Source organism: Micromys minutus (genome assembly GCF_963924665.1).
Source record: "Micromys minutus genome assembly, chromosome: 16".
NCBI lineage: Eukaryota > Metazoa > Chordata > Mammalia > Rodentia > Muridae > Micromys > Micromys minutus.
Window position 1 is genome coordinate 45,559,446 of NC_137985.1, and position 26,062 is coordinate 45,585,507.

Below are 26,062 nucleotides of genomic sequence, written 5' to 3' on the forward strand. Positions count from 1 at the left end.
TCCCATGCAACCCACCGTGAACCCGGTGGTTTCACCTCAGAGAACTTTTAGGAGTAGGGCTTTGCTCAGTCACCAGGTTAGGAGTAGAACATTCTTGTTCCTGCTGTTCCCTTGGCCACGGTGGCTCTTCCGGGGTTTGTTCCTGTTTTGTACTGCTCCCCTTCATCCATGTGTCCCCAAACCCACAGGGTGAGCAACTGCTCTGTCGTCTTCTCTCTACCTTGTCCCTGCAATCAGGAGGCAGGAACCAAGACCACAGTCCCCTCCCCACCTGCCCCTACCCAGGCCCTGGGCAGAACTGGCTCAGTGCACACCAGAGAAAGCCAGTCTTTGGTAGATACCCGGTTAATGTGCTTTTCCCTCTGAATGCTACAAGTCTCTATCTACTAGGGGTGGGGGTGAAAGGTTTAAGAATAGCAGGAAAACCCAGAGCCCAACTATGGCGAGCTCTCTGTTGGTAGACAAATCTATTACTAGGGAAATGGAAACAAATCCTCATCCAACATCCTGAAGCCAGCATTAGCAACTGACACCCAGGCCAGTGCTTCACCTAAGGCTTCAGGGACATCCCGAAAGAGTACCAGCGAACACTCCTGATGCTGACAGACACGGACAGTGCAGGACACAAAAGTGTTTTATTTCTAGGAATTGACAAATCTGAGGTCAGCACACATCAGTGATACCATGTCATCCGGGAGCTGGGGCAGGATAGTGTTCACGACACAGGGGCGGAGCCCTTTGGACCTAACGGCTTATGTAGCTTCACATTGGGAAAGCACGGGGTGGTGGGGGGTGGGGGGGTACAGCCCAGCCTTGGCTTTGGTAAAAGATTGCATAGCTTGTTAAAACCCCTGGCTGTTTTTTTTTTTTGTTTTCTTTGTTTGTCTGTTCAGTTTTTTGCACTTATCCCTGGCTGGCTGGGGTGTCTGCTCAGCGCGTCACCCTCCTGCTAGGTTTTTCCACCTTCTCCTTCTAGGTGAGAAAAGGATGGGGGGAGGGAGTGGATGAGAGGACCCACAGGGGAACTGCAGGTCTTGAGGGTAGTAGACACTAGAGGCCCAGGGAAGGGTCCTGCTCTTGACAACCCCGTTGCAGTTAGGTTTTTTATTTTTATTTTTAATTAATTAATTTTTTTTTTTTTTTTTTTTTTTTTTTTTTTTTTGCTGAAATGGCCACAGGAAATGTCTATGGGTGAGAACCCCAGAGGCCACAGCTCCTTTCCTGGACCACTTGGAAACCATACCTGCACAGACAGCAGGCCAGAGGATGGAGTTCTAGGCCCCCCGCAGCCTTGGCAGTGTCCTCAGATTCGGATGTGGAAAGTGCTGTAAAGAGAGAAAGCACAAAGAGGGTCAGAGACTGAGGGCTGGGCAGAGGCTCTGTAGGGAAAGGTAACCTAGCCCGGCATCTCCTTAAGGAAAGCTGCAGAGGTCATCACAGGAGGCGAGGAAGGAGCAGTTGTCCAGTTTTCAGCCCCCCATGATGAAGGTCTAGACCGCCCTCCCTCCCTCCTCCCCCTAAGAGTCTTGATCCCTTCTGTACACCAGGGAAGGTCTTGACCTCTCTCGTGATAGGAAGAGTCATACAAGAGCCAGTCAGACAGCTGGGAAGCTGGCCTGCATATACCCTCATCTGTGGAGATCCCATGTGACCAGGCAGCCAGCCGTGACCCTAACATTCTGGTCTAACCCAAGCAAGCCCAGCTCCTGGCCGTGACCCTAACAGTCTGGTCTAACCCAAGCAAGCCCAGCTCCCGCTGTGACCCTAACATTCTGGTCTAACCCAAGCAAGCCCAGCTCCTGGCCGTGACCCTAACATTCTGGTCTAACCCGAGCAAGCCCAGCTCCCGGAGTAACAGCACCTGAGAAAATCAGGGGCCTTGGCGATCATGTCCTCAAAGTCAGCAAAGCCCAGTTTGCCGTCACCGTCCAGGTCAGCTTCTTCAATGACTTTGTCACACACGAGCACCACCTCATCCTCATCCAGCTCTGACTTAGTGAGTCGGGCCAGCGTCAGCTCTAAGTCCTCTTTACAGATGAAATTGTCAGTGTTGAAGTCTGAGGTTAGGTGGGATGAACGGAGACCATCAGAAGAGGGCTCAGTCCCTCCAGGCGCTTCGAGGACAAAGGCGTCCTACGTAGCTGACCACACTCATCTCTCTCCCAGCGTCTGGACTCCCCAAAGTATCTATGAACTCAGAGAACACTGGGACCCTTGTCCCCAATGAAAGGAACCCACAAGTTCACACACAGGAATATTTTAAACATCCACAGGCAGCAAATTAATATTTGAGGGACCCACAAACCCCCACGATGAAGGTGGGTACAGCCACAGCCCAAGCACTCCCAAATATGAACTCCCTGAGAACTTCCCACTCAGGCGAAGAGTCTTTCTGACCTCACCCCACACTGGACTCCTAGAGCCAAGGAAGACAGGATCCAGAGAGGCCAGTGCCTGAGTCCAAGTCTGAGATCCAGTCAGGGATGGAGCAAGGATTCTGACTAGGTCTGTTTACCTCTAAGACCCATGTTTTCTTCATGGCACCTCATCACCCCTGGTAGGCCCACACACACCCATAACTAATTAACAATATGCAGACTGTAAGCGGTAATCATGTACAACTTAATCTGTCAATTAAGAAAACATAAATCAAGAGATATGGAACCCCCCCCCCCCCCCCCCGCTCAGAGAGAGGCCGATGCAGGAAAGGCCTTTGTGGATAGAATATGGGTACTGTTAGGTCTCCTGGGCAAAAAGCACTCCTACTATCCCCAGAGCATTACACGGTGGCCCTGTGGGCTGGGCCAAGTGCAGGTTCATCATGATACACTGTTGCCCCTCCTACTCTCAGTGAAGCTGCCCCTCCACGCACTTGGTTTCCCATGCCTCTGATGTCTTCCCCACAAATACCCACCTGGCCTTCAAGTTTTTTCAAGCATCATTTTCTAGACAGACAGTCCCTCTAACTCAACGCCTGCTGCCCACCAGGCTGGCATAAACGGTATCTTCCTCATCTGTATAAACCATGCCTGGACTCCAAAAGCGGGAAAAGCAGAGCTGAAGAGGACAAGGACCTCCCAGAGGTCACAACCATGGCCAGGGTCAGTTTTAGAGCAGAAGCCCTTCAGTGTAACCTGAGCTGCCTACCTCGGTCCCTGCCTCCACAGTAGGCACGAGATGGGATTTATCTCTGCTCCTGAAGGACCTGCAGAAGGTTCCGTGAAAAGACCTGCTATCTGGCAAGTGGGCTGGATAGATTCCAGTAAATTTAACAGTCATTTAACAGTAAAAAGCTGAGACCTCCGCATGCTCTGCCCTTTCTTCTTGTAGGAAGACAACATCCTTTCCCAGGGGACAGCACTGCGGGGGGTCCTAGGCTTAAGGAAAATGGGTGCAATTTTCAAAGCTATATTTATGGATCGTGGACAGGTAGGGTCTGCTTTCTCATATGCAAACACCACGTGTTGCACCGTGTGTCTAAACCAAAGTCCTTTGAAATAAACATGATAGCACAAAATTAACAGACATCCCTTGATGGGCCCACGGCTTTAACACCCACCAACTTCTCAAAGGTGCAGGAAGGTCTGTAGTCTTTTCATATGGCCCAGTAAAAGTTCAAGGCACAGCAAAGTGAGCTCCCATTTAGCTGTGGGAGAATTGAGTGTGCCCAGCGCCCTCTAGTGGCCAGTGTGTCAGCAGGCTGGAAAAACGGAATGACCCTATCTCTGGCCTGTGAGGGGGAATCTTCAGGATTTCTCCGCCTGGCTCATCATCATGTGGCAAGAAGTTTGACCCCTAGATTTAGCCTGACTTTTCTAGTTCACATGCCGAAGTTTCCTAGTGATCTTTCTAGAACACAACTGTCCTTCCCTGCCTGCCCTTCCCTGTCTGAAGCTGTGTCCCGCGCCCAAACTCCTCCGGGAGATCTCTGTACCATCACAGATCCCTCCCACCACATCTCAAACCTCCCTTACTTATATTGGCAAGCCTTGCTACGCACTCTGTTGGGGTGCCTGTCCTGCCTCAGGCATGACTTGCGACCCCAAGGAAGGCATTTCTCAAAGGGTAGCCTTAATGCACCCAGCGATAACTGGATGGCGCACCGGCGCGCAGCTCCTTGGAGCAAGGCTGTTCTGTCCCGCTGCCAGCCCTTCCTTACCATAGATCTTGAAGGCATAGTTCGCCTTGAGCTCCCGAGGCGCCGACTCACAAAGCACAGAGAACATGTCCACAAAGTCATTGAAGGTGAGGTTCCCCTCACCATCCTCAGAAAAAGCCTCCACAATCCTCTCCTTGAAGGGATTCTCCTGAAGAAAAAGCACAGCCATCACTTGGGGTAGGTGAGGCAGGGGGCTTAAGCCAGCCTGAGGGCAGCCTGCGACAGCTTGCATGTGTGGCCTTCAGAAGCAGTAACCACAGCTACTTGACGGGTTGTTGGAGGAACTGCCAGGTCAGGTGTATAAGGCGTGTGATCTAAGACCTGGCTCAGAAAGCATCTTCTCGAGCCACACAGGTTTCGTTCATGAGCACAGCAAGCTGAGAAGAGCCTGCATGCCGACTGTCTTCAGAGGCACTCCCCTCTACCTACTGGACTGTGTCCCCATCAAAAGAACACAACCACTCCGGGAAACCTTCGTCCCGGGCTAATTCAGGCCAGAGAGGTGAGAGGTAGAAGTAAGGCCCCAAGATGTCAGGTAATTGAACCAACACAAGCAGCAAGAGGAGGTTCTGACGCCTCCAGCCACGCAGCCCTTTTGTTCCAGCACCCACCTCTGTTCCTTCCGGTGCTGGCAAAGTGCCCAGGACCCACATTCCTTCCATCACTGCTCAGCAGGGGTCAGGTCAGGGACCAGGAGACAAAGACCCTGCAGTGCCTCACATTCTCCCTTTTAGACAGGCAGCCATCTCTAGGGCTAAGCCTCTGCTTGTCATCTCTCAGGACAGAGTAAAGATGCAGGTCCAAGGTGACACCGTGGAGTGCTCTTGTCCTAGTGTAACTAGTGTAAGCCATACATCCCAGGCCTGCCAAGTCCCACAGAGCTGTGGAATTGTGCCCAATGCTTTCTTACTGTGGGGGTAACCTTTCTATAGCCCATGTTGGAAAACTCAAGAAACTTTCCATGTGTAGGTGGCCCGAGGACCCGCACAACAGCCTTACTGGGAGCTGGCTGAGCCTACCCCACATAGCTCAAATACTAATGGGCATTCTAAAAAGACCCCCAGGAAGTCTATCATTAGAGATGACCAAGAACCCATGACCAGACAGGGGAAGGAAAGACAAATTATCTAAAAGAACAGACCAAGGCTTGCTGAGTACAGCCCAGAATACTCCACACAGGGACATGCAGGTGGACACAGGCCATGGCTGGGCAGGGGCAGTGGGCAGCCACAAATCCACAGGACACCTACCAAGCCCCACACCCTTCCATAACCTATTTATGCAAAGTATATATTGGGAAACTGAGGCACACAGAGCTTCAGTGGTCCATTCAGGGCAATACATTCACAGTAGCTAGAGCCAGGTTGCAGCCTGGATCTGGGCCTCTGCTCCCTGCCTGGGTGTGGATTTCCCATGCTCCAACCCACCAGCAGCAGCCTCTCACCTACCCGGAGCTCCGGCATCTGAATAATGAGGCTCATGGGCACATGGACGATGGGACTCTTCCTGTAGTCCATCGGGACGAGGTTGGGAGCCAGCTCATAGAACCGTGCATGAAGCCTTTAGAGAAGCAGAGGAAAGGAACTGGAGGCTACCAATCCTGCACTCCAGTGACCCAGTGCCTCCCTGTCTAAGTCCTTATCCGGGATCTAGTGAGTGGCCGATAAGAGGCTGTGTGTTCTGTCCAGAGTGGGCATAGCCTGGAGGGAAGCAGGCTCTGGCAAATCCCTATGCAGATGGCCCAACTGCCCAGGCCCTCCTTGCTTCCTAAACACATTGGCACGGGCGCACGCACAACACACACACACACACACACACACATGCATACCTCCTCCCCCCACCCAATACTTCCTCCCTGTCCCTCAGCTGGGCAACTGTCTCCACCTCCCTCTTTCTCTGTCTCTCTCATCCTCTCTCCCCTCACCCTCGTGATTTTGTTCCTCTCCAGGAACACATCTCCATCAAAAGACCTAAGGTCACAACAGATAGAGCAGAAAAGAGAAACCCCCAAATCCTATTCTTTGTGTGAGAGAGGGTCAGAAGACAACATGGTGGCCATATAAAAGCTGGGACTCTCTGCAAGAGGACACTCGGGTTTTCTGTCATTTCCTGCGTTGAGGAATATTGCCCTTCTTTTTACAAAAGTCCTTGCAACAGAATTTATATATTTTTCAATTCATGTGCTTTTTGGAGGAGGCAGGGGTTGACAGAGTCTTACCATGTAGCCAGGCCTCGAAAGCCTCCCCAGGCTGAAGTTGCCACACTTGGCTAATTGGTTCACCTTTGACAGATCCACCGTGTTTCGGATTACATTTTGGACTAGAACTGAACACCACTCCCCTCCCCCTGTGCTAGGAGTGATGACACATGCCCCTGGACATTAACAAGTGCCCCCAAAGTTGTGGAGGTTGCTGCAGTAGGAGCTTCAAGTCAGGCTGAGGTTGGAAATGCACCTAAACCACACACTAGCTAGCGGGGTGACCTTGGGTAAAAATGGAGTAACTGCAGAGAGTAATTTTCAGTCAGATCCTGAGGGCAGGCCAGCCAGCCCTGACTTGATAAGGTCCAAGTCATTGAAAAACTCTGTCTCAAAACAAAAAGGGAGGTGCTCGAACAACATCTGAGGTTCTTTTCTGGCCTCCACACGCATACACATACTGATGTGCTCACGCATACATGTGCACCTATGCGTCAGGGGGTAGGGGGGTACACACCTTCAATCCTAGCACTCAGGAGGCAGAGGTGAGTGAATCTTTTGAGCTTGAGGCTAGCCTAGTCGATAGAGTGAGTTCCAGAACAGCCAGGGCTACACAAAGGAACCCTGTCTCAAAAAAAAAAAAAAAAACCACACACAAAAACATGTGCACTCATGCACACAAATGCATACACAAGTGCATATAGACACATAAACCACCTGGCATCTGACTGTAGCTATTTCTACACTCTCATTTGCCTGCCAATGATGCACCAGAAGAGGTAGGCACGGGATCAGGTTATTGGAGCTCCCAAAGAGTGAGGAGCCCAGGGTTCTGCCTGGTATCTTGTTCTAAAACAACAACTAGGAGCTAGAGATGACTCTGGTTAAGAGCATGTGTTCTTCTATAGGATCTGAGTTACCATCCCAGCATTCACATAAAGTGGCTCATAACCACCTGTGACGCCAGCTTCAAGGGATCTGACACCTCTGACCTCCTCGGGCACACACACACACACACACACACACACACACACACACACACACAAATAAATAAATAGGGCTGGAGAGAAGGCTTGGCAGTTAAGAGTACTTGTTGCTCTTGCTGAGGACCTGGGTTCAGTTCTCAGCACCCACACTGTGTGGCTCATAACCACCTGTGACTCTGACTATAGGGGATCCAACATCCTCTTCTGATCCCCTCTGCTGAAGTCTGCAGGCACCAGGCATGTATGTGTTATATACGCATACACAAGTACACATGCAGGAAAAAAACCCACTCAATGCATATCAAATAAAGGAAGCAAATCTTTTAAAACATTGAAAATTTTAGAAGTTAAAATAACTAGAACAACGCTGGAGATTTTTAAGGAACTCCACGAGGAATCTGAACACCTGAATCACTGTGGGAGGAAAGTCATCTAAAGAAAGAAAGAACGAATGGACAAATGGATGAATGAATAAATCTGTACCTCTGTCATTTCTTCCCTCCATAAAAAGCACCGGGTTAAAAAAGAGATTTATACACCTGTGTCCTGTCATAACCCAAACGTGCTGCTCTCGCTGCATGAAAGCAGATGTGGAAGCCCCATGGGTGGTTTTGGAAGTTCACAGAGCCCTTCCATACCACTGAGAAGGCTAAAGCAGGAAGAGGAGTCCAAGTTCAAAGCCAGCCTGGGCTGTACAGAATGACCCTGTCTCAAAACCAAACACCAGCTAACAAACCAAAAACAAAACCAAACTCAAAAACCAAGACAAAGTCCCGCTCCAAAACCCCCAAACCAAAAATCAATAAATAATAAATAAACAGACAGAGTGAAGGGGGAGGGAGGCTGATATGGAGAGGAAAGGGAGAGACAAAGCCAAGCTCTCATCTTAGAACCCAAAGAATGAAACAGAGGTAGTGCCAAGGTTTGAAACCAGCCAACTCTCTATAGCAAGAACTTGTCTTAACTACCCGCCTCCTGCACTCCCCACCACTGTGAGAAAACACAAAGAAACAGAAAAGACACCGGCACCAGACTGAGACAGTCGAACTCACGGATTAATGAGATGTAGCCTCTGACATGCAGCGTTTGGAATCATTAGGAGAAAAATGGCTCCCTCTGAAGTCATAAACAGATAGCCCACGTGAATGCCTGGCTCTTACATGGGGTCTTATTAAATATGTTACATTTTTAGAAGAGAAAGAATTAAATTAAATTTTCAAATTTATTTTGCCGACATTTACACACTGAAAGACTTTCACACTGTACATTTGTTTGGTGATCCTGCCGGGGCTGGGAAGTTATTTCTGCAGCCATGATCCAGGGATTGGCTCACTTCCTGTACGCATGGTGCAGGCTGGCCCTGCAAGCAGCTAAGTTTCAGATACCTCACGTACAATTAAGATAAATAAAAAGTAATGAAAAATGATTACATACATCTTCTTAAAGGTTAAGAAGATAAACAATAAAGCAATCACTTAGTGGATTCCTCAGGGTGTCAACCGGACGAGCTTGTCTTTGGCTAGAGGGGACAGGATTCCTGTCCACTCGTTCAGGGACCAAGTGTCACTGAGGACAAGGGATTTGGAGGACTAAGCCCTTACCCACGGGAATCGTGGAAGCTGAGAGGGCGGCAGGATGGGTGGGGTGGGCGGGAATGGAGGAGTTGTGTCTAGAGACTCCTGGGATCTACAGGGCTGGTAGGTAGGGGACCAGATGAGCAGGGCATCATTGTTATCTGTGATCCGAATCACTGACAGAAGAACCTTCCAGCTCAAGTTCCCTCCCTGCCATCTGGACAGTACTCAGGGTGCAGCTTACCAAGAAAGCAAGCAGCTGGCAGGTAGGGAAGGAGGGGGGCAGAGCAACGGAGGGTCTGGCCAGGCTGGTTCTGCCACTGACCTGCTGGGGCATTGCTGGGGGGTCTTTGGTCCTGACCATCCCTGGACCTCACTGAGATGTGAGCCATGAAGAGGGGCTGGCCTGACAGGGCTGTAGGGGTCCGTGAGGTGAGCCTCTGCTGGGAGTGACACCCAGAAACAAGACGGGAAACTGCTTGGGCAGGGTGTCCAGATACCTTGGGGGTTCCTTCACCCATGAGGGGACCTGATGCCGATTCCTTCCCTAGTGTGGAAATAAAAAGGCCACGGCTGTCAAGACTCAGGGACCTCTGCCTAAGTGCCCTCTATTTTCCAGAGACACCCCCAAAAGGCCTGTTAGACCAGCCCCAACTCTTGGCCTGGTCTTGAGTCATCCTTTCCTAAGGAAAACCTTGCTGATCTTGACAGTGACTGGTACATGGCAGTGGGGGATAGGGGGTGAAAGGGAGACACAGACTGTGCCTTTGCCTCTGCATTTTGCTAGCCTAGAACATCCCTCTGTGTCCCCTCATCACTGGTGGCCAGCAGGCACCATGGCCAGGTGCCAGGCATGGGTAGAGACATCTGAATTCTGCCCCAGAGGGAGCAGGTGACTGAGCCTATAAATCTGCGGAGCTTTGACGGGCTTTGAGAACATTGGGTCAGAACAGAGACACTGTGAGCCTCGGTGCACAAGCGGCCCAGAATCAGCATGCACCAAGCTGGGGCTGAGGGGTTGAAAAGCACCTTAGTAAAGGATTCCTATGGAATTCCTACTGAAAAGAGAGCTTGTCCCAGGAACTCTGGAAGGTCAGAGTCAGCACCGGAAATCCTCATTGAGGACACATTCAGGATAGTTCCACGGCTCAGGTACCTTTGACTGCTGGCTCTTGAGAGTGGAACCAGAACCCCAGAAAGCGAGGCTCCAGAGGGCTAAACCTCACTGAGGCCAAGGATCTCCAGTGTTGTGGATGTGGGAGTAGAGCTCAGGGCTGAGACCAAGTCTTTGGGGCTCTGACCCCCCTAAGAGGTGAAAATGAGGTAGCCTGTGTCCACCCAAGTGACAAGGTAGGCTGGAAGAGGAGCACTGTCCACACAGTGGACAGGAGAGTGAAAAAAGAATGCCAGCACAACTCTCTGAGGAGGCTGCACCAGGCTGCAGCCCCAGCCTGAGCATTGATCTCCAGGGAAACTGATCCTGAGACTTTGCTGGCTTTTAGTGACACCGGATAGCCTAGGTAGAGGGGGCCAGCAACGGCTGCAGGTCTCCCCAGCATCCTGTAATAGCTGCTCACTGGTCTAAGACCGACAACACTGCAATCTCTCCTGTTCAGGATCTCTGCCTTAGGTCACAAGGAGAGGGGCTGTCCTGGAGACCCTTGGCAAACAGCTCAGGCACGGTAGGCATGCCTTTGACTTTCGGACATCCCAGGAGTGACGGGCAATGAAACCAGAGAATTATTAGAGCCCCTAGCTTAAAATATGGGGATCCCTAGGGTAGCAGGTCCTAAAAGACCCCACTCCTACCACAGCCTTAGCCCCAGAGAGATAGACAAGAAGCCATACTTACTTGAGGATGTCCTTCTTATTGAAGAAAGTACAGTCCTGTGGAGGGAATACACAAATAGTGTTCTCTTAGAACACTTACAACTATGAGGTCCCACCCAACAGCCCTGGACCCACAAACGTGCCTACTGCTCCTCCCCATTCCTCTCCAGAGGGGACAGACAATTCTAGGTGCAGAAGATGCTTCCAGAAACTTTTGATCCTCAGCCCCTGCCAACTGGACCCAGGAGAGTGATGCATAGGTGGGGTGGGACTGGGTGGCACTCTTGGGGGTACTTAGCAAAGAGGAACACAAGTAGTCACAGTAGATTTGAAGGCCAAGGGGGTGCATTGTGGGAGGGCAGGAGGTAGCTGCTAGACAATTCTAGAGACCACTGTAGAGAGGATCAATGGGGTGCCTCGGCGCACTACCAGAGGCACTGAGAACACCACATCCTGTGGGCAGGCAGTATAAGGTGGATGTTCCGAGTAGCTGAGGGCAGCAGTCCTGAGTCTGGGAACGTATGGTTCCAGGCGTATGATCTGTGGTCTTAGGCTGCAAGGACAGAGGATATCACACTGAGGAGGCAGGAGAAAGATGGAGGGCCGGAAGAGGGGAGTGGACAGGTAGCATCTGGACTCTTTGTAAGGGCCTTCTGGCTGGCAGAGGTATCTATCTGTTCATGGCCTAGAGTCTTAGATAATGTTTAGTATGTCAGGCCGAGGAGACTGGGAAATAAAAGCTGCCCATCAGGACTTAAATTGTCCACCAACGCAGGGCTTCTCCATGTATCTCCTGCTGTCTAGCTCTTCTGCCTTTGCCACTGCTGTAGCCTGAAGGAACAAAAAGCCTCAGACTCTGCAGAGCCCAAAGCCCACAGGGCCTCCTGGGGCCTCATGCTAAGCAGAACTGCTCCGATGAGGGGCCGTAATGGACACAGGGTGTACCAACAGCCAGGCTGGCTCTGGAAGTCCTGGAGCTGCTGGACACAGAGCTGGTTGGAGTCCACATTGAGGTGGGCCAAAGAGGATGCCCGCAGTATGTTCACAAGGGTTTTCCTTGCTGCCTGCGTAGGCAGAGGAAGATGGGTGCAGTCTCCAGGTTCCGGTGAAACCTAGCGAAGCGGTCTCTCTAAGCTACCTGCTGTCTACTGGGAGACAAATAAAGAACTCCATGCAGCTGTGCCCATCCCTCCTGGAGGCCTCAGCTTTGCTCCTGGCGATGTCTCCTCTGCAGTAGTCAGGAAAAGCTCAGGCTGGGAAGCAGCCCCATCCTGACCCAACACAGAATCAGGTAGACTGAGGGCATATGGGCTGGTTCCTCAGCTGTTCTCAGACACCAAAACAAGCAGCAAAGGCAGCCTGACAAAGTTTCCCAGCAGTACTCCCCCTATCTAGAGGGCTAGCTCTGTCATCTGAAAGAACCAAGGGAGAGGGGTCAGGGCTCTGCTAACTAACCTGGAAGCACAGGACTAGAAGGGAGGGAGTCCTGGTTTTAATCTCTCTGCGTTCCTCCTTCATATACCCAGAGTGGAGTTCCTCCTTTATATACCCAGAATTCCTCCTTCATCATATGCCCAGAGTTCTTCCTATACATACAGACACCTCAAGAGTGCTGCTCACAGGATCCCTTGTATCCTGGTCACCTTAGCACAACTAGACTCACCTTCTGGACACTGTTTTTTAAGGAATGGTGCCCAAGCCACAGCAGCAGCCTCCTGGGAATACAGCAGAAGTGTAGACCCTAAAAATCTGTATAGAAGTTGTATTTTAAAAGCACCCCCAGTGTGCCGATTCCTACTAGCAAGAGAGCATCTCCAGGGCAGTGCCACCTGAGGTGCAGTTTAAAATACCTGGACCTTGCCACCTCTCAAACCAATGATATGGGAAGTCCCTGTGTCCTTCAGGGCATCAGTGGCCTTTAGAACCACTCAGTCCTTCTAAACAGACCTGCAATCCCAACCACTTAGAAGGCTAAGGAAGGAGGGTAACAAGTTAACAAGTTCAAGACCTGCCTTGACTACTGAGTGAGATACTGTCTAGAAATGTTATAAGTCAACGGATGGCTAGGCACGGAGATATACATCAGTGATGACAGTGCCTAGTGTCTAGAAAGCTTTAGGTTCGATCCCCCAGAGCTCCCACTTCACCCCATCACTCAGAGATTAGAAAGTACAGCCCAGGCCGAGAACCACCTCAAAGCCAGTACACAATTTCCAAGCACCTTGCATGAGAAACTCTAAATTGCCAACTTCATTTCATCTTTGGCACTATGCTGGTGCTATTTCTCTGTCTTACAGATGTGAAAACTATGTCTGGGGGTGGGGCTGGACTGGGAGGATTGGGGTCAGGATTCCGGAAACACCAACCAGGCCAGGCTGGGATCTTCTAGTTACTAGTAGAAGCCTGGAGGTAATATCCAAATTTACTTCTTCCTTCAATGCATGTGTATGTGACACCAATTCCTCCTCCTCTCCAGCACTTCCAGTCCCTTCCCTCCCCCTCTCAACTGAAGAGCCAAGCCACTATCTGTGCCGGGTAAAGGAGACGGGGCCCCTCTGGGGCTCTGCCAGCCTAGCCTTGGAATGACCCTACCAATCACCAAACGGCTGTAGGTCAGGCTCCAGAATGGCCTTGGTTGATCCCCATCACAGCACATAGCACAGCTGGATTAGTAAGAATCCCCACCTCAGAAGTGGAATCTGGGCCCAGACGAGAGCATTAACTTGTTAACTCCCCTAGTGTTAACTGCCCAACTACAACTTGAACCCAGGACTTCAGAATCCCTATGTGGAGCTCTTTGCCATCCTTGAATTGTATGTATAGATACATCTTCCTTCCTTCCTTCCCTCCTTCCCTCCCTCCCTCTTTCCTTCCTCCCTTCCTTCCTTCCTTCCTTCCTTCCTTCCTTCCTTTCTTCCTTCCTATCTACCCTTTCCTCACAAGCCTCTTCTGTGCCTAGAAAACGCTTCACAGGAAGAGAGGCATGCAGACAGCAACACTGCGAGGCAGGAACCATCCGGTGGCCAGAAGGAAGGACTAGAGAGGGATACCTGTCATAGGCCCACTGCGTACTCCCAGGGTGAGGTCAAGGAACCCTTCCTGGAGATGTGAGGCCTAGAAAGCCTGCTGCTAAGGAGCAAAGACAGGCACCAGCTTGAATGGAAACTCTGCAGGGTGCCTGGGGCTTGAAGTCAGAAATGAAGCTGGGGACTGGAGAGATGGCTCATTGGTTAAAAGCAGTGTTGCTCTTACACAACCCCTGGGTTCGATTCCCAATACCCCCGAAGGTGTTTACGACCATCTGTAACTCAAGTCCCAGGAACCCAGTGCCCTCTTCTGGCCTCTATGGGAACAGTCACACACAGGGTCACATGCATACATGAAAATACCCATAAAATGAATAAATCTAATTTTAAGATAGGAAAGAAAGAAATGAAGCTGGAGACCAGCTGAACCCAGACCAGGTTAGAAATGAGCCCTGTTCTGCCGTTCAGTCTCCCGACACCAGAGGACCTGGAGAGAAGGCATCTGTACCTGTTTTAGAAAGCTCCCTGCTAGAGCCGGGCACAGTGTTTATGTCTGTTCATCCATCCAGGTCCACTGGACGGCTTCTGAGAGCTTCCTACGGGAGCCTGGCTAGGACACAGTCAATCCAACTATAGTGAAGCATGTGCTTGAAAGAAAGATAAAGGAAGGAGGGAAACGGAAGTGGGGGATGGAAGGGGAGAATGAAGAGAAGAAAGACAAGAGAAAAGACTACAGGATCATGGCTGGAGTCAAGAACCCAAGGAGGGGAGGAAGCTCCAGTTAGTTCTCTGTCCCCAGGAGACTTTGGAGGGCTGAAGAACACATTCTCGAGATGGATGGGGGATCTCAAGGTGAGATGCAAAGCAGGCTGAGTCATACTCGGGGCTTGTTCTTCATTTAAGACATGGGCTGAAGCAAAGAGCAGGAATGGCTGGAGAAACGCAATGGGTTCTGGGGAGGGCAGTGGGAGGCACGTGAGAGAAAGAGGGAATGGGTGTGCCGTGTGCACAAGTGGCCAGGGTAGTAGTCAAAGCTTTGGGCATCTGCAAGGGCATCTGGAAACCAGGAAGTGGGGCATCTTGCCTCAGGGAGGGAAGACCATCAGACTGTGAAGTTCCAGGAAACTCAGTTACTTGGACAAGGGGATGTCACCCTGGGGCCCACACCCAGCCCTGGCTGGACATGCTAGACAGCCAGAGGGAAAGAGATGTGGGGCTCTTGTGTTTCATGGCTCTCCTTTCCCTGGCAGGGACTAGCTGGGCAAACTATCAGAACTCAGCACTGGACTGGGTCTGACTAGTAACCCAATGCCAGGCTAGTCCAAGTAGGGGTGCAGGCTCCTCACCCTCCCCAGACCACTCTTCTCTCCTGGGTTTGGGCTGTTTGCCTGCATTTACCTCCACTTAAAACACCTCCTTCCAGAACTTTCTGGGCAAAAAAATCCTGACTTTTCAAGGCCCTGTGCAAACTCTGCCCTGTTTCTGAACCTTCCAAAAGCAAGAGCTATTGCCCTCCCCTGTCTACTAGGGCTCTTCTCCATACATATTCTATCCCTTGGGTCACACTGGAGGCAACCACGCCACGCTTCATAACACTCCTAGCCAGTCTGTTTTAGAAGATACGAAGAAGACTCCACAACTGCACCTTGAAAGACAGGAGACATTACATGGTGAGCTAAAGCAGCTAAGCAAGACTCTGGGCCAGCCAGGAGATAAGGTTTCCTCCCATACAGAAAAGTTTTCACACGGCTGGGGGCTTTGAGATCCCTGATAAGGACAGCTAGCTCTGAAGTTGGAAGAATCCGGGGTGAAAGGGCTACAAGGATCACAAAGTAGGTTAAGAGAGGTGGGTATGTAGAGCCTCCTTCCTCTATAACAGGTAAACAAACACACCCCAACCTGTAACTGCATTTGGGGCCTCTTGTCCTCCACCCTACTCCAAGACCCTTCGGGACTGGGAGGAATGGCTGGGGTCCAGCTTGAAAGAGCAGGACGAAGGTCAGTAGGGAAGAGAAGGAGAGGTGGGTGAGGCGCTTCTGAGAGAATACTCTAACTGGAATGATCGAATGATCTCACATTCCCGGGGATTGGGAAACTGAGGCTCATCAAGGGGAAGTCATCCACCCAAGGTGACGCTGCGCGCTAAAGGCAGCGGCAGAGTTTGAACCTCGGTGAGTCCGCTTTTGCGAGGCCTGGGAAAAGGCCAGAAAGGACTGCAGGGGCCGCGGCTTCACCTGGTAGTTGTCCAGCTGCTCTTCAGTGAAGATGGTCTGCTTGTTCCCCATGGTGACCGCGATAGTATGGATGGCCTCGGCGTCGTCTCTCGCCCTTTAGCGTGCTGCTTCCCATCGGCAGCTTCGGGAGCCCCGAGCCCCGCGCCCGCGGCCCTTGCCAGCCCGGGAGCGGGCAGCGTCGCCAGCCAAGGCTTGCCCGCTCCGCTGGGTCCCGCAGTTCAGTGGGAGGGGTGCAGGGGCTGGGAGACAAAGGCGGGGCCGGGGGCGGTCCTAAGGCGGGGGCGGAGCGAGAGGGGCGGGGCCGGAGGCGGGATTGGAGAGGCACAGCCTGGGGGAAGGAGGCGGGACCTGAGACCTGTCTTGAGCAATCTGGAAGGTGACTTCTTTCTGGGGACAGAGGCCTGTTCAGTTTGTGCAGCTGCAGCACTCTGGGATGGCCAAGCAGTGTCCTCGGAGGGCCGCCTGACTTTTGTCCACTGACTGTGCCTTCCGGTTCCAACCAGCACTCTGACTAGCAGTTCCCGAGTCGGTCCTGGTGACTGTGAGCCAGAAAATCCCATGGATTAGTGTGGTAGAACAGGCAAATCCTCCAGCCTCTGATCCTAGACTGAAAATGGGTGTGTTATTGAGCTTGTGGGGGTCACAACCTACTTCCTGTCAGGCCCATCCTCAAGAAGCCGGTTTAAAAAGTCAGATTGGAAGTTAAAAATAGTAAAAGAAAATTTATTCAGTGTGACCACATTGGGAAGAGGATCAAAGAGACTCAGAAATCCCCCAAGTCTGACTCTGAGGTCCTAAATTGAGATCAACATTTAAACAGATGGCTTAGATATGTTCATCTAAGCTGTCCTGGTCAAGTATGGTCCGGATCACCACTGACCCAACATCATTTGCAGTCTCTTTCAGGGAGTCAGAGGCAGGTGGAATTCTATGAGTTCCAGGCCAGCCTGATCTACAATAGTGAGTTCTAAGCTAGCCAGGTCTATATAATAAGACATTGAATCCAAAAAAAAAAAAAAAAAAAAAAAAAAAAAAACAGGAAAAGAAGGGGAAAACAATTCCTTTCCAAGAGATAAGTTCCCCTCTTGCTAATGAATTTTCCTTCCCCCAGGATGAGATTTCTGTGGAAATTCCCATCTCTTTTAGGTTCATTGTTTCAACAATCTGATTGGCAGATAGGGAGAAACAAGTGTCTCTTTAGAATGTCTGCCTTCCTGCCAGACTGGCTAAAAGAGGATCTAGATAGGGCCAGGTTTCTGAAACCTGTGCTAACCTTGGACAAACAATCCTTTACCAGCCTGGTTGGGGAGGAACAGGTCTGAGATACTGACCTCTGAAATCCTCTTGGAAGGACATAGAATGCTTCCAAAATATTCAGGAGACCCTGGCCTTCATTCCCAGTAGGGAAAAGAAGAAATGGGGCAGAGTAGGGATGGGCGAGAGGCAGTGTAAAGACTCCAAACCTGGGAAGTACCAGGCATCTGACCCAGAGTGTGGAGGAGGAAAGGTGTACCTGGCTTCCTTTGCTACTTGAGAAAATTCAAAGAACTTACCACATCTAGAGAAATGTGACAGAAGCTGGAATTAAAATCTGGGGATTTTAATTAAAGGCCTAGTAAGAGAAATAAAACCCTTTTAGAGTGTCAGTCTGAAGCTAAACACTAATTTGTCATAAAAAACAAATTTAGGGCAGACAAACATACATATTTATTCACTGTATAACCAACTGAGCATGGGAACATGTATAAAAAAAAACATAGAAATCCTGTCTCAAAAAAACATACACACACACACTCACACTCACATACACTCTCTCTCTCTCTCTCTCTCTCTCTCTCTCTCTCTCTCACACACACACACACACACACACACACACACACATTTAATGTTGTTTTCAAAGAACCCAGGTTTGGTTTCCCCTCACCTAAAGAGCAGCCCACAATTGCCTGAAACTCTACCAGGGATCTAATGGGTCAGATGCCCTCTTCTGGCCTCTGTGGGTATTGGATGCATGCAGTACACAAACACTCCGGCAAAACGTCATACAATAAAATAATTTTTTTAAAGAAGGAAACATAGATGGGTGCAGGCTCTGCCTCAGCAGAGGGATGGGCTCTGGTAATAATCGGTTACATTACCCAGCTGCTTCAAGACCTTAAGGAAAGTAACCAGATCAGTCCCTATAGCCACTCTGTTAAATGAGGCTTTCAAGACATTTAATAATGCAGGCAGGGCAGAGGAGGCTAATAAATGATTGGCCAGCTTCAGGATCTTGATAGGATCACCCTATCAAGGTGACCACTGGAGAGAGCCTTCCCAGAAACATGGAAGTTTAGGAGTCCTGGCAACCCTGGGACCTATCAGTGGCCCATAAGGAAGGCCACTAGCAATAGCGTTGCTCTTACTGTCTATACTTGGGCCAACCAGACTGCATGAAACCTGAGTCAAAGGCTCCTGGTGACCCTGATGGAAGGTGCTCACCATGGGCTGCCAAGACTGAGATTAGCTACATGAGTGTGGTCCCCTGTAATCCCAGCACTCAAGACATAGAGGCAGGAAATCCAGAAGTTCAAGGTTGTCCTTAGCTACTCAGCCGATGCAGGCCAACGTGGAGTACTCGAGACCTTATCCCAGAAAACAAAATATAGTAACAAAGGTAATTAGCTGGGAAGTAGCGCAGTGGCAAAGAACTAGCCTAGCATGCATGAGGTCCTGGGTTCAGTCCCTAGTACCACCAAAACAAAACAAAAAACAATAAAACCTATATGCCAATATTGCCCAGTTTTGCCTGACTTACACCACTTTGGGGGCCATGATGCTATTCTACTCTTAATTTTTTAAGACTTATTTTTATATGTGTTATATCTATATGTCTGCCATGTGTATGTGAAAGCCAGTGGAGACCAGAAAAAAAAAAGTTAGATTCTCTGGAACTGGAGTTACAGATATCTATAAGCTGGCAAATTCTTGGGAACCAAATTCAGGTTCTCTGAAAGAGCAGCAAGTGCTCTTAACAGCTGAGACATCTCGCTCTCCAACCCTGAGTGCTGCAACTTCTTCATCAAGCTCTTCACTTCTTTTTAAGATTATTATTTTTAGATTATATGTATATGATAAGTTCCCAGTTCTGCTGCGCAACACCTGAACCTCTACCCAGGCTTAGGCTGTGGCTTGTTAAGGGAGTGATTAGAGCTTGCCGGGGGAGAGTGGGGGGCTTCATGAGGGTTTGCAGTTTTTCCTAACTGGTTGGGGCTTTATTCTGTCAGGCCCTGGTTAGTGCAGCAGACAGCCCACCCTACAGGGACTGCATATGTTCCTGGAGGCTTGCAGTCGGAGCTGTGGCAAGGCCAGGAAGCAATTAAGCAGCCCAGGGAACTACTGAGCAGTCTTCAAAGGCCGCCTTACCCTCTTGCACTCAGTGTAGACTAAGAAGACCTTAGCTGTGGGAAAGAAGTTGGTCTGACCTCTAGGATTTGGGGAACCAGAAGCTGTGCATCAGGCAGGTGCCTGTAAGAGACTCTCTCTTGCACTGCCTGTTGGGATTCTGTAAACCCCACCCCTCAATTACCTGGCAGTAGCCGGGTATGCTCCGCCCCAGTGACCTGACACTATAAAAGGGGCTGCTTTCCCTTCCTCTCTCTCTTGCCTCTCTAGGCCTCTTGGCCTCTTGCAGCCTTGCTCTCCCAACCTTACTCCTCCTCTTCCCCTTCCTTTCCCCCCCTCCCTCCACGTGCTTATGGCCAGCCTCTACACCTCTATTCCTCTCCCTCTCTCTCTCTCCCTCTACCACCCTCTTACCTGAATAAACAAAATTCTGTACTATACCATTGTGAGGCTGGTCCCTCAGGGGGAAGGGATTCCCAACATGGGCCCCTCAGAGGCATCTCCCTTGGCCCCAGGCCTCGCCGAACCTCCATGGGCCATATGCCCCCCACTCTCTTCATCCTTCCCCTAACATTGGTGCTGAAATCCTGGACGTCATCTTTTCACAGCTTTGGTGCCCCGTGACTTTTCCTTTCATTGGTGCCCCATCATCTTTTCCTTTCACTGCCCTCTCTCAAAAGTTAGAGTTGGGGAAATAGAAGCCTTTGCCAAACTACAGTTATCATCACAATGTTTTCCCTGTCTTAGAGTGCCCAGGAGCCAGCCCGGATTCCATGGGTTCAGATCCTGTTCTTCGACATTCTTGAGTAATTGCTCATCTGCACACCACACCTTCTAGGTAGAAAAGCCAGGATCTCCGAAAAGCTCTCGGAGGAAACACAGGAAGCCAACTTGAGTTGGGAGTTTTCCTTTTTAAAAATCCCCTCTAATTGCTGTTTTCATTGCCCTAATTGAAGCTCTCTCTTTCAAACTAAGACACTGTGAGGAAGGTCAAGGGATACAAATCCTGAGTAATAGGCCAACTACAAGCTAGAGAGGCAAGGTGACTCTGGACCAGTGCCACAAGCTAGAAGTAAAGAAGTCTCTAACTAACTTCAGCCTCTATGCCTTGTGCCCTGGCCATTCCAGCCGTTCAGGACAGGCCCCCAGCCCCGAGGAGGACAGGCTCCTTAGAAGGAGAAGGTATCGACTGAATATAGTCACCTCAGAAGCACTTCGTCAGTCTGTAGAGTCTGATGTTACTTTCCGATTTGATAAAGAAATGGTCTCAGAGAAAGGCACACAGTGCCACAGATGTTAATGGATGGATCGATCGACTGGTTCTGATTACAATGTTGATTACAGGAACTCACTATGGGGCCCAGACGAGTCCAGGACGTAGGGCAACTGACCTGCATCTGTCCCCAAGTGTGAAGAGTACAGGCATAGAGCACCATGCCAGGCTAGTGTGTGTTTAAATCTGAGCTTTGCTGGTAATCTGGCGTTTAGGAATCTTCAACAGGAGGATAGTGAGTTCCATGCCAGTCTGAACCACATAGTGAGACCTTGTCTCAAAAGAAACAAACAGACAAAGGACAGCTCTGAACCACAATCTTTCCCTGTTCACACTGTCCAGGGCAGGAAATAGAACACACAGAGCTGCCACTGTTAAGGGCTCTGTGCTCCTAGTCAGTGCAGTCTGGTCACAAGTAGAGGGGTGGGACAGGAGACCCTGGGATTTGTAAATGCTTTTGAAATGTTAGCCTTTTGTTTGTTTATTCACATTTCTTTCTTTTTTTGTTTGTTTGTTTGTTTGTTTGTTCTCATTTCTAGTCCTCACAATGAATTTAAAATATAAAAACATGTAATTGGGGCTGGAGAGATGGCTCAGCGGTTAAGAGCACTGATTTCTCTTCCAGAGGTCCTGAGTTCAATTCCCAGCAACCACATGGTGGCTCACAACTATCTGTAAGGGGTCTGATGCCCTCTTCTGGTGTGTCTGAGAACAGCTACAGTGTACTCATATAAATAAAAAAAATAAGTACTTAAAAAAAAAAACATGTAATTGTCAGCAAGTAGCCAAGGCTTGAATTTGACAAAAGGTAAAAAAAAAAGGTGTTGTTCCTGAGAGTCACAAGAGATTTAAAAACAAAAAACCAGTCCCATCTGAACCAAATTTGAAGCAAACTTTATTAAATACCGACCAAGATAGAATTTGGTCAGGACCACTCCCAGGAACTTTTCTGTGAGTGACCCTGAAACACTGTGTTACAGGGGATTATAAAAACAAACCCATGGGCCACTAAACTTTCCCATGAAACGTTTGTTATTTTCCAAGAACTACAACTCCCAGCATTCCAGAGACTTAACTGGTCCCTGGGCGTGTGCAGCTTACAGGTTAATCTTGGGTATAATTATCACCCAGAATTGACTACTCTCAGATCCTTCCCTCCTAAATCTTGAGTGTTGCTGTTAGACCATAATATTCATCCTTATGGGTGATGTCATTTGTACTTTACAAGAGCCTAAGAGAAGTCTGAGTTATCTAAGAGCCAGGCCCATCCTGAATCCCACAGGCAGTGTATTTACCTCAGTCATTCTCCCTAGACTCTCTTCTTGAGACTTGAAGTCAACAAGAGTGGCTTTATTTTATGGAGGAAGTCATGTGTACTTTTCGAAGAACCTCAGTGTAATCACATCTTAGGCTCTGTTGCATTCCTGGAGCTGAGGTAATTGTTACCTGAACATGTTTTTTTTTTTTTAATTTCCAAAAGTGTGCTGTGGTTAAATATGGCTAAAGTAAAATGATCAGGCCCAGACTCTAGAAGTCCTGGTTTATCCATTGATGATTATAATAAACATGGGTGGAGTTTCTTTTTTATCTCTTTCTGGATTGTTTTTCCCTGCCTGCAGTGAAGCCTGCAGGTAATCACCATAGGGTAAGAGGCTTGGGAGTGAAGAAATCATTGCAGCTGTAGGAGCTACAAGGACCCGATGTCTTCAGACTTGTTGACAGTAGCTCACTGAAACACCTTGCTGGCCCTTATTTTGTGTTTTAGAGACCCTGTTTTATAGCCCAGGCTGACCTTGAACTCCCTATGTTGCTAAGCTCCTGTCTTCTTGTCTCTACCTTCCACATGCTTGGATTGTACCACACCTGGCTCCAAACATTTTTCGAAGTCAGACAGCATCGTTTCAATTAATCACTGACCTCTGCAGAGCCTTCTGAGGATTTGATAACTCTTTTGTATAGTGTTTAAGTTCACTAATTTAGAGAATGCCTGAGAACCAAAGCCTATATTTGCCTGGGGATTGCCTACACCTTCTCTGAAAATAGATGCCATATCTTTGTAAATGGCAACAGCTTCTGTCTACCTGTACTGGCTAGTTTGGTGTCAACTTGATACAAGCTGGAGTTATCACAGAGAAAGGAGCCTCAGTTGAGGAAATGCCTCCATGAGATCCAGCTGTAAGGCATTTTCTCAACTAGTGATCAAGGGGGGAGAACCCAGCCCATTGTGGGTAGTGCCATCCCTGGGCTAGTAGACCTGGGTTCTATGAGAAAGCAAGCCAGCTCCAAGATGGCAACTCCCATGCATCGGCTCATAGCTCGGAGGCAAGCTGAAGCCAATAAGCAACATGAAAGATGTCATAAATGCTTGGAATTTGGACACTGGACTTATGAATGCAAAGGAAAAAGAAAGTACCTACACAGGCCTTCGAGAACAGCAGAGCTGAAGAAAGCTTTAAAAGAAAAGGAAAATAGATTATTGCAGCAAAGCATCAGAGAGTCCAACATAGAGAGAAAGACCACAAAGAAGAGGTCCAAGAATGTCACGAGTTCCAGTACCTCTAGCAGTTCAGCCAGTGAGTCTTCATCAGAGAGTGAGACATCTGCCTCATCCTCTTCAGAGGACAGTGACTCAGATGAAAGCCTCTCTAGCTCCTCCTCCTCAGCCTATTCCTCCTCTCTTCCTCCTCATCCTCGTCTTCGGACTCAGACTCCAGCTCCTCCAGCAACAGCAGTACCGAGAGCAGCTCTGATGATGAGCCACCGAAGAAGAGGAAAAAGAAGTAGAACTCTCTTACACTGACCAGTGGGTCCAAAGCATTTGTGACTGTCAGGGGAACTGAAGACATGCTCAAGCGAGCAAGTTAGCTGGTCAGGCTTGTTCCAAGCCAGAACTTTCTAAGTATTCGTCGTCGTGTAGGGTATTTAAAAAAAGATGCTATATATAAAGATGTTTATTTTAGGAATGAATATTGGGCTTTTGCTGTTGCTTTTCTTTTTGTAAAGACTGGGTCTCATTTTGTAGATCTGGCTGGCCTTGATTTCAGATCTACCTGTCTCTGCTTCTAATGTTGGGGCTAAAGATACGTGCCTTCATGCTCAGCTTTTGTTAACATTTTTTAAAAAAAAAAAAATTGAAGTCTATCTGTAGTACATAATCAAAGCTGAAAACCAGAAAATCTATTTCAGTGACAGACAAAAGTCATTTTTTTCCTGCTTATGAAATGAATGCTTAATGTGCATGTACATTAAAGTGTGTATGGGACAGTCTTTGACAATATTGCCTCAGAATATCAGGAAGTTTCTTGTGCTCCTTTGGCTGTGTTTATTATGTGAGATTTAACACGTTGTTGTATGTAGTTTTCCTACTGTTAATAAATGTGCTCTATTTTTATGTTTGAATCAGAAAATTATTCTGATTTTTTTTCTATCCTGAATATATAAATTCAAAGAACCTAATACAGTACATTGGAATGACAAAAAGAAAGAAAGTAAGAAAGCCAGGGGAAGAAAGCCAGTAAGTAACATCCCTCCATGGCCTCTGCATCAACTCCTGCTTCCTGACCTGCTTGAGTTCCAGTCCTGACTTCCTTTGGTGATGAACAGCAACATGGAAGTGTAAGCTGAATAAACCCTTTCCTCCCCAACTTGCTTCTTGGTTATGATGTTTGTGCAGGAATAGAAACCCTGACTAAAAGACTCCACAAGATACTGTGGAAACAGGGAATAGACTTTTTTTATAGTTTTATTTATTATATAATAAGTGCACTGTAACTGTCTTCAGACACACCAGAAGAGGCATCAGATCTCATTACAGATGGTTGTGAGCCACCATGTGGTTGCTGGGATTTGAACTCAGGTCCTCTGGAAGAGCAGTCAGTGCTCTTAACCACTGAGCCATCTCTCCAGCCCTGTTTTTCTTTTTTATGAGTGTAGGTGTTTTGCTTGTGTGTATACCTGTGAAGCACATGTCTGCTTAGAGTCTTGGAGGCAGCTACAGATGACTGTGAGATGCCATGTGGGTGCTTGGAATCAAACCCAGGTCCTGTAAAAGAGCAGCCAGTGCCTTTTGACTGTGTAACCATCTACCCAAACCCATACTTTTTGTTTTGAAACAGAGTCTCACTAAGTTTCCCAGGCTTGCCTTGAACTACATACTTCAAGAAGGCGCCAAACTTCTTCTTCTTCTTCTTCTTCTTCTTCTTCTTCTTCTTCTTCTTCTTCTTCTTCTTCTTCTTCTTCTTCTTCTTCTTCTTTTACTTTATCTACATTTATTTTATGCTGAATTTATTCCTGTGCCATGAGTTTTTGCTTCTTCAGTTTCTTCTGGGATATCTTTTTCTTCTGTGCAACTTCCTCTTCTGGCTTTGGAACGATCTGTTCCTTCTCAGTGAGGATCATCTCAATGTGGCAGGGGGAGCTCATGTATGGGTTCATCAGCCATGAGCTCTGTAGGTTCACCAGTGCATCTTAGGTGCCTTACTAACCTGAATGTGTTCAAGGACTAGAGAATCTACATCTAAACCCTTAAGTTCAGCATTACTCTCTGCATTCTTAAGCATGTGCAGCAAAAACTCAGCACTCTTTTGGCCATCATCTGTGTCCAGCCCCACTGTTTGGTCTGGGGGCACCTACCGACTCCACCATTATACCACCATTGCTTCTTTAAAGTGGCATCCTTTAAATACTTGGTGGCTTTTCGGATATGCATACCCTTGATGGCCTGGGCAGTTTCCCAGGTGTTTTTTAAATGAACAAGGAGGTTTGAACCTCTGGATTTGCATGATTTTGTAGAGTTTTCTGGGTCAAGAGAGTAGCAAACCATCTTCACAGGTCACCTCTGGCTGCTTACAGGAAGAGGAAGCCGGATCCAAACTTTTGATCCTAATCCCTCAGTCTTCCAAATGACTGGGGTCATGGGCCTGTGTCACCAAGCCAGACTCATTCCACTACACTGAGGCCATGAACTCAGAAACTCTAGGTAAAGTCACGACCTGAGACTCAGTATCTGCTCTGAGGTAAGTTTTATTGCTGTTTGCATACCATCCTAAGCCCTTGACCTGTGGACTTGGCAGATAGAACAAAGCCAGGTTCCACCGTGTAAGCAAATTGAGAGAGAGTTGAGATCAATGCAGTTTGAACAGCTCCCATACACTGCATCTCCCCCGCCTATTACTGGGCAACCACAGAGACACTATTCCGCAGATACCTCACTGGGCAAATCATTTGGCCAGGATTCATTAAGTAAAACGATGCATCCATAAGTAAAGCATGGGACTTTTTTTTTTTTTTTTTTTTTTTTTTTTTTTTTTTTTTTTGGATGATGCGTCATTACTCCCCCAGGACAGAGTCCACGACACTCCCGATGATGTACTTGTGAAGATTTGGACTCTGTGCCCCTC

The 26,062-nt window shown here is 48.7% G+C and overlaps 1 protein-coding gene and 1 pseudogene across 4 annotated transcripts; one reads left to right on the forward strand and one right to left on the reverse strand.

The window, feature by feature from the left end:
* Positions 1-623: 623 nt before the first annotated feature.
* On the reverse strand, positions 624-16,228 carry CIB2 (calcium and integrin binding family member 2). Of its 3 annotated transcripts, XM_080929834.1 has the most exons (7): positions 16,007-16,228; positions 10,769-10,803; positions 8,395-8,458; positions 5,608-5,719; positions 4,160-4,307; positions 1,862-2,057; positions 624-1,325 (listed from the first exon to the last, which is right to left on the reverse strand). In XM_080929834.1, exons 3-7 carry the CDS (start codon positions 8,436-8,438, stop codon positions 1,304-1,306), a joined length of 522 nt encoding a protein of 173 aa, XP_080785960.1. In that variant the 5' UTR covers positions 8,439-8,458; positions 10,769-10,803; positions 16,007-16,228; the 3' UTR covers positions 624-1,303. The 3 variants fall into 3 exon arrangements, with proteins under 3 accessions (XP_080785960.1, XP_080785959.1, XP_080785961.1); XM_080929833.1 differs by lacking the exon at positions 8,395-8,458; XM_080929835.1 differs by lacking the exons at positions 8,395-8,458; positions 16,007-16,228 and adding an exon at positions 12,410-12,431.
* Positions 16,229-22,950: 6,722 nt separating this feature from the next.
* On the forward strand, positions 22,951-23,447 carry LOC308430955 (annotated as a pseudogene). The gene has a single exon. The product of its transcript is annotated as an uncharacterized misc_RNA (transcript).
* The last annotated feature ends 2,615 nt before the right edge of the window (positions 23,448-26,062 follow it).

Excerpts from the sequence above, each read along its gene's own strand:
- CIB2 (XM_080929833.1), bottom strand. The coding sequence starts at position 16,057 with ATGGGGAACAAGCAGACCATCTTCACTGAAGAGCAGCTGGACAACTAC. Across the intron at positions 5,720-10,768 it reads AATAAGAAGGACATCCTCAA|GCTTCATGCACGGTTCTATG; the intron begins GTAAGTATGGCT and ends GCTTCTCTAAAG. Across the intron at positions 2,058-4,159 it reads CTATGCCTTCAAGATCTATG|ACTTCAACACTGACAATTTC; the intron begins GTAAGGAAGGGC and ends ACCTAACCTCAG.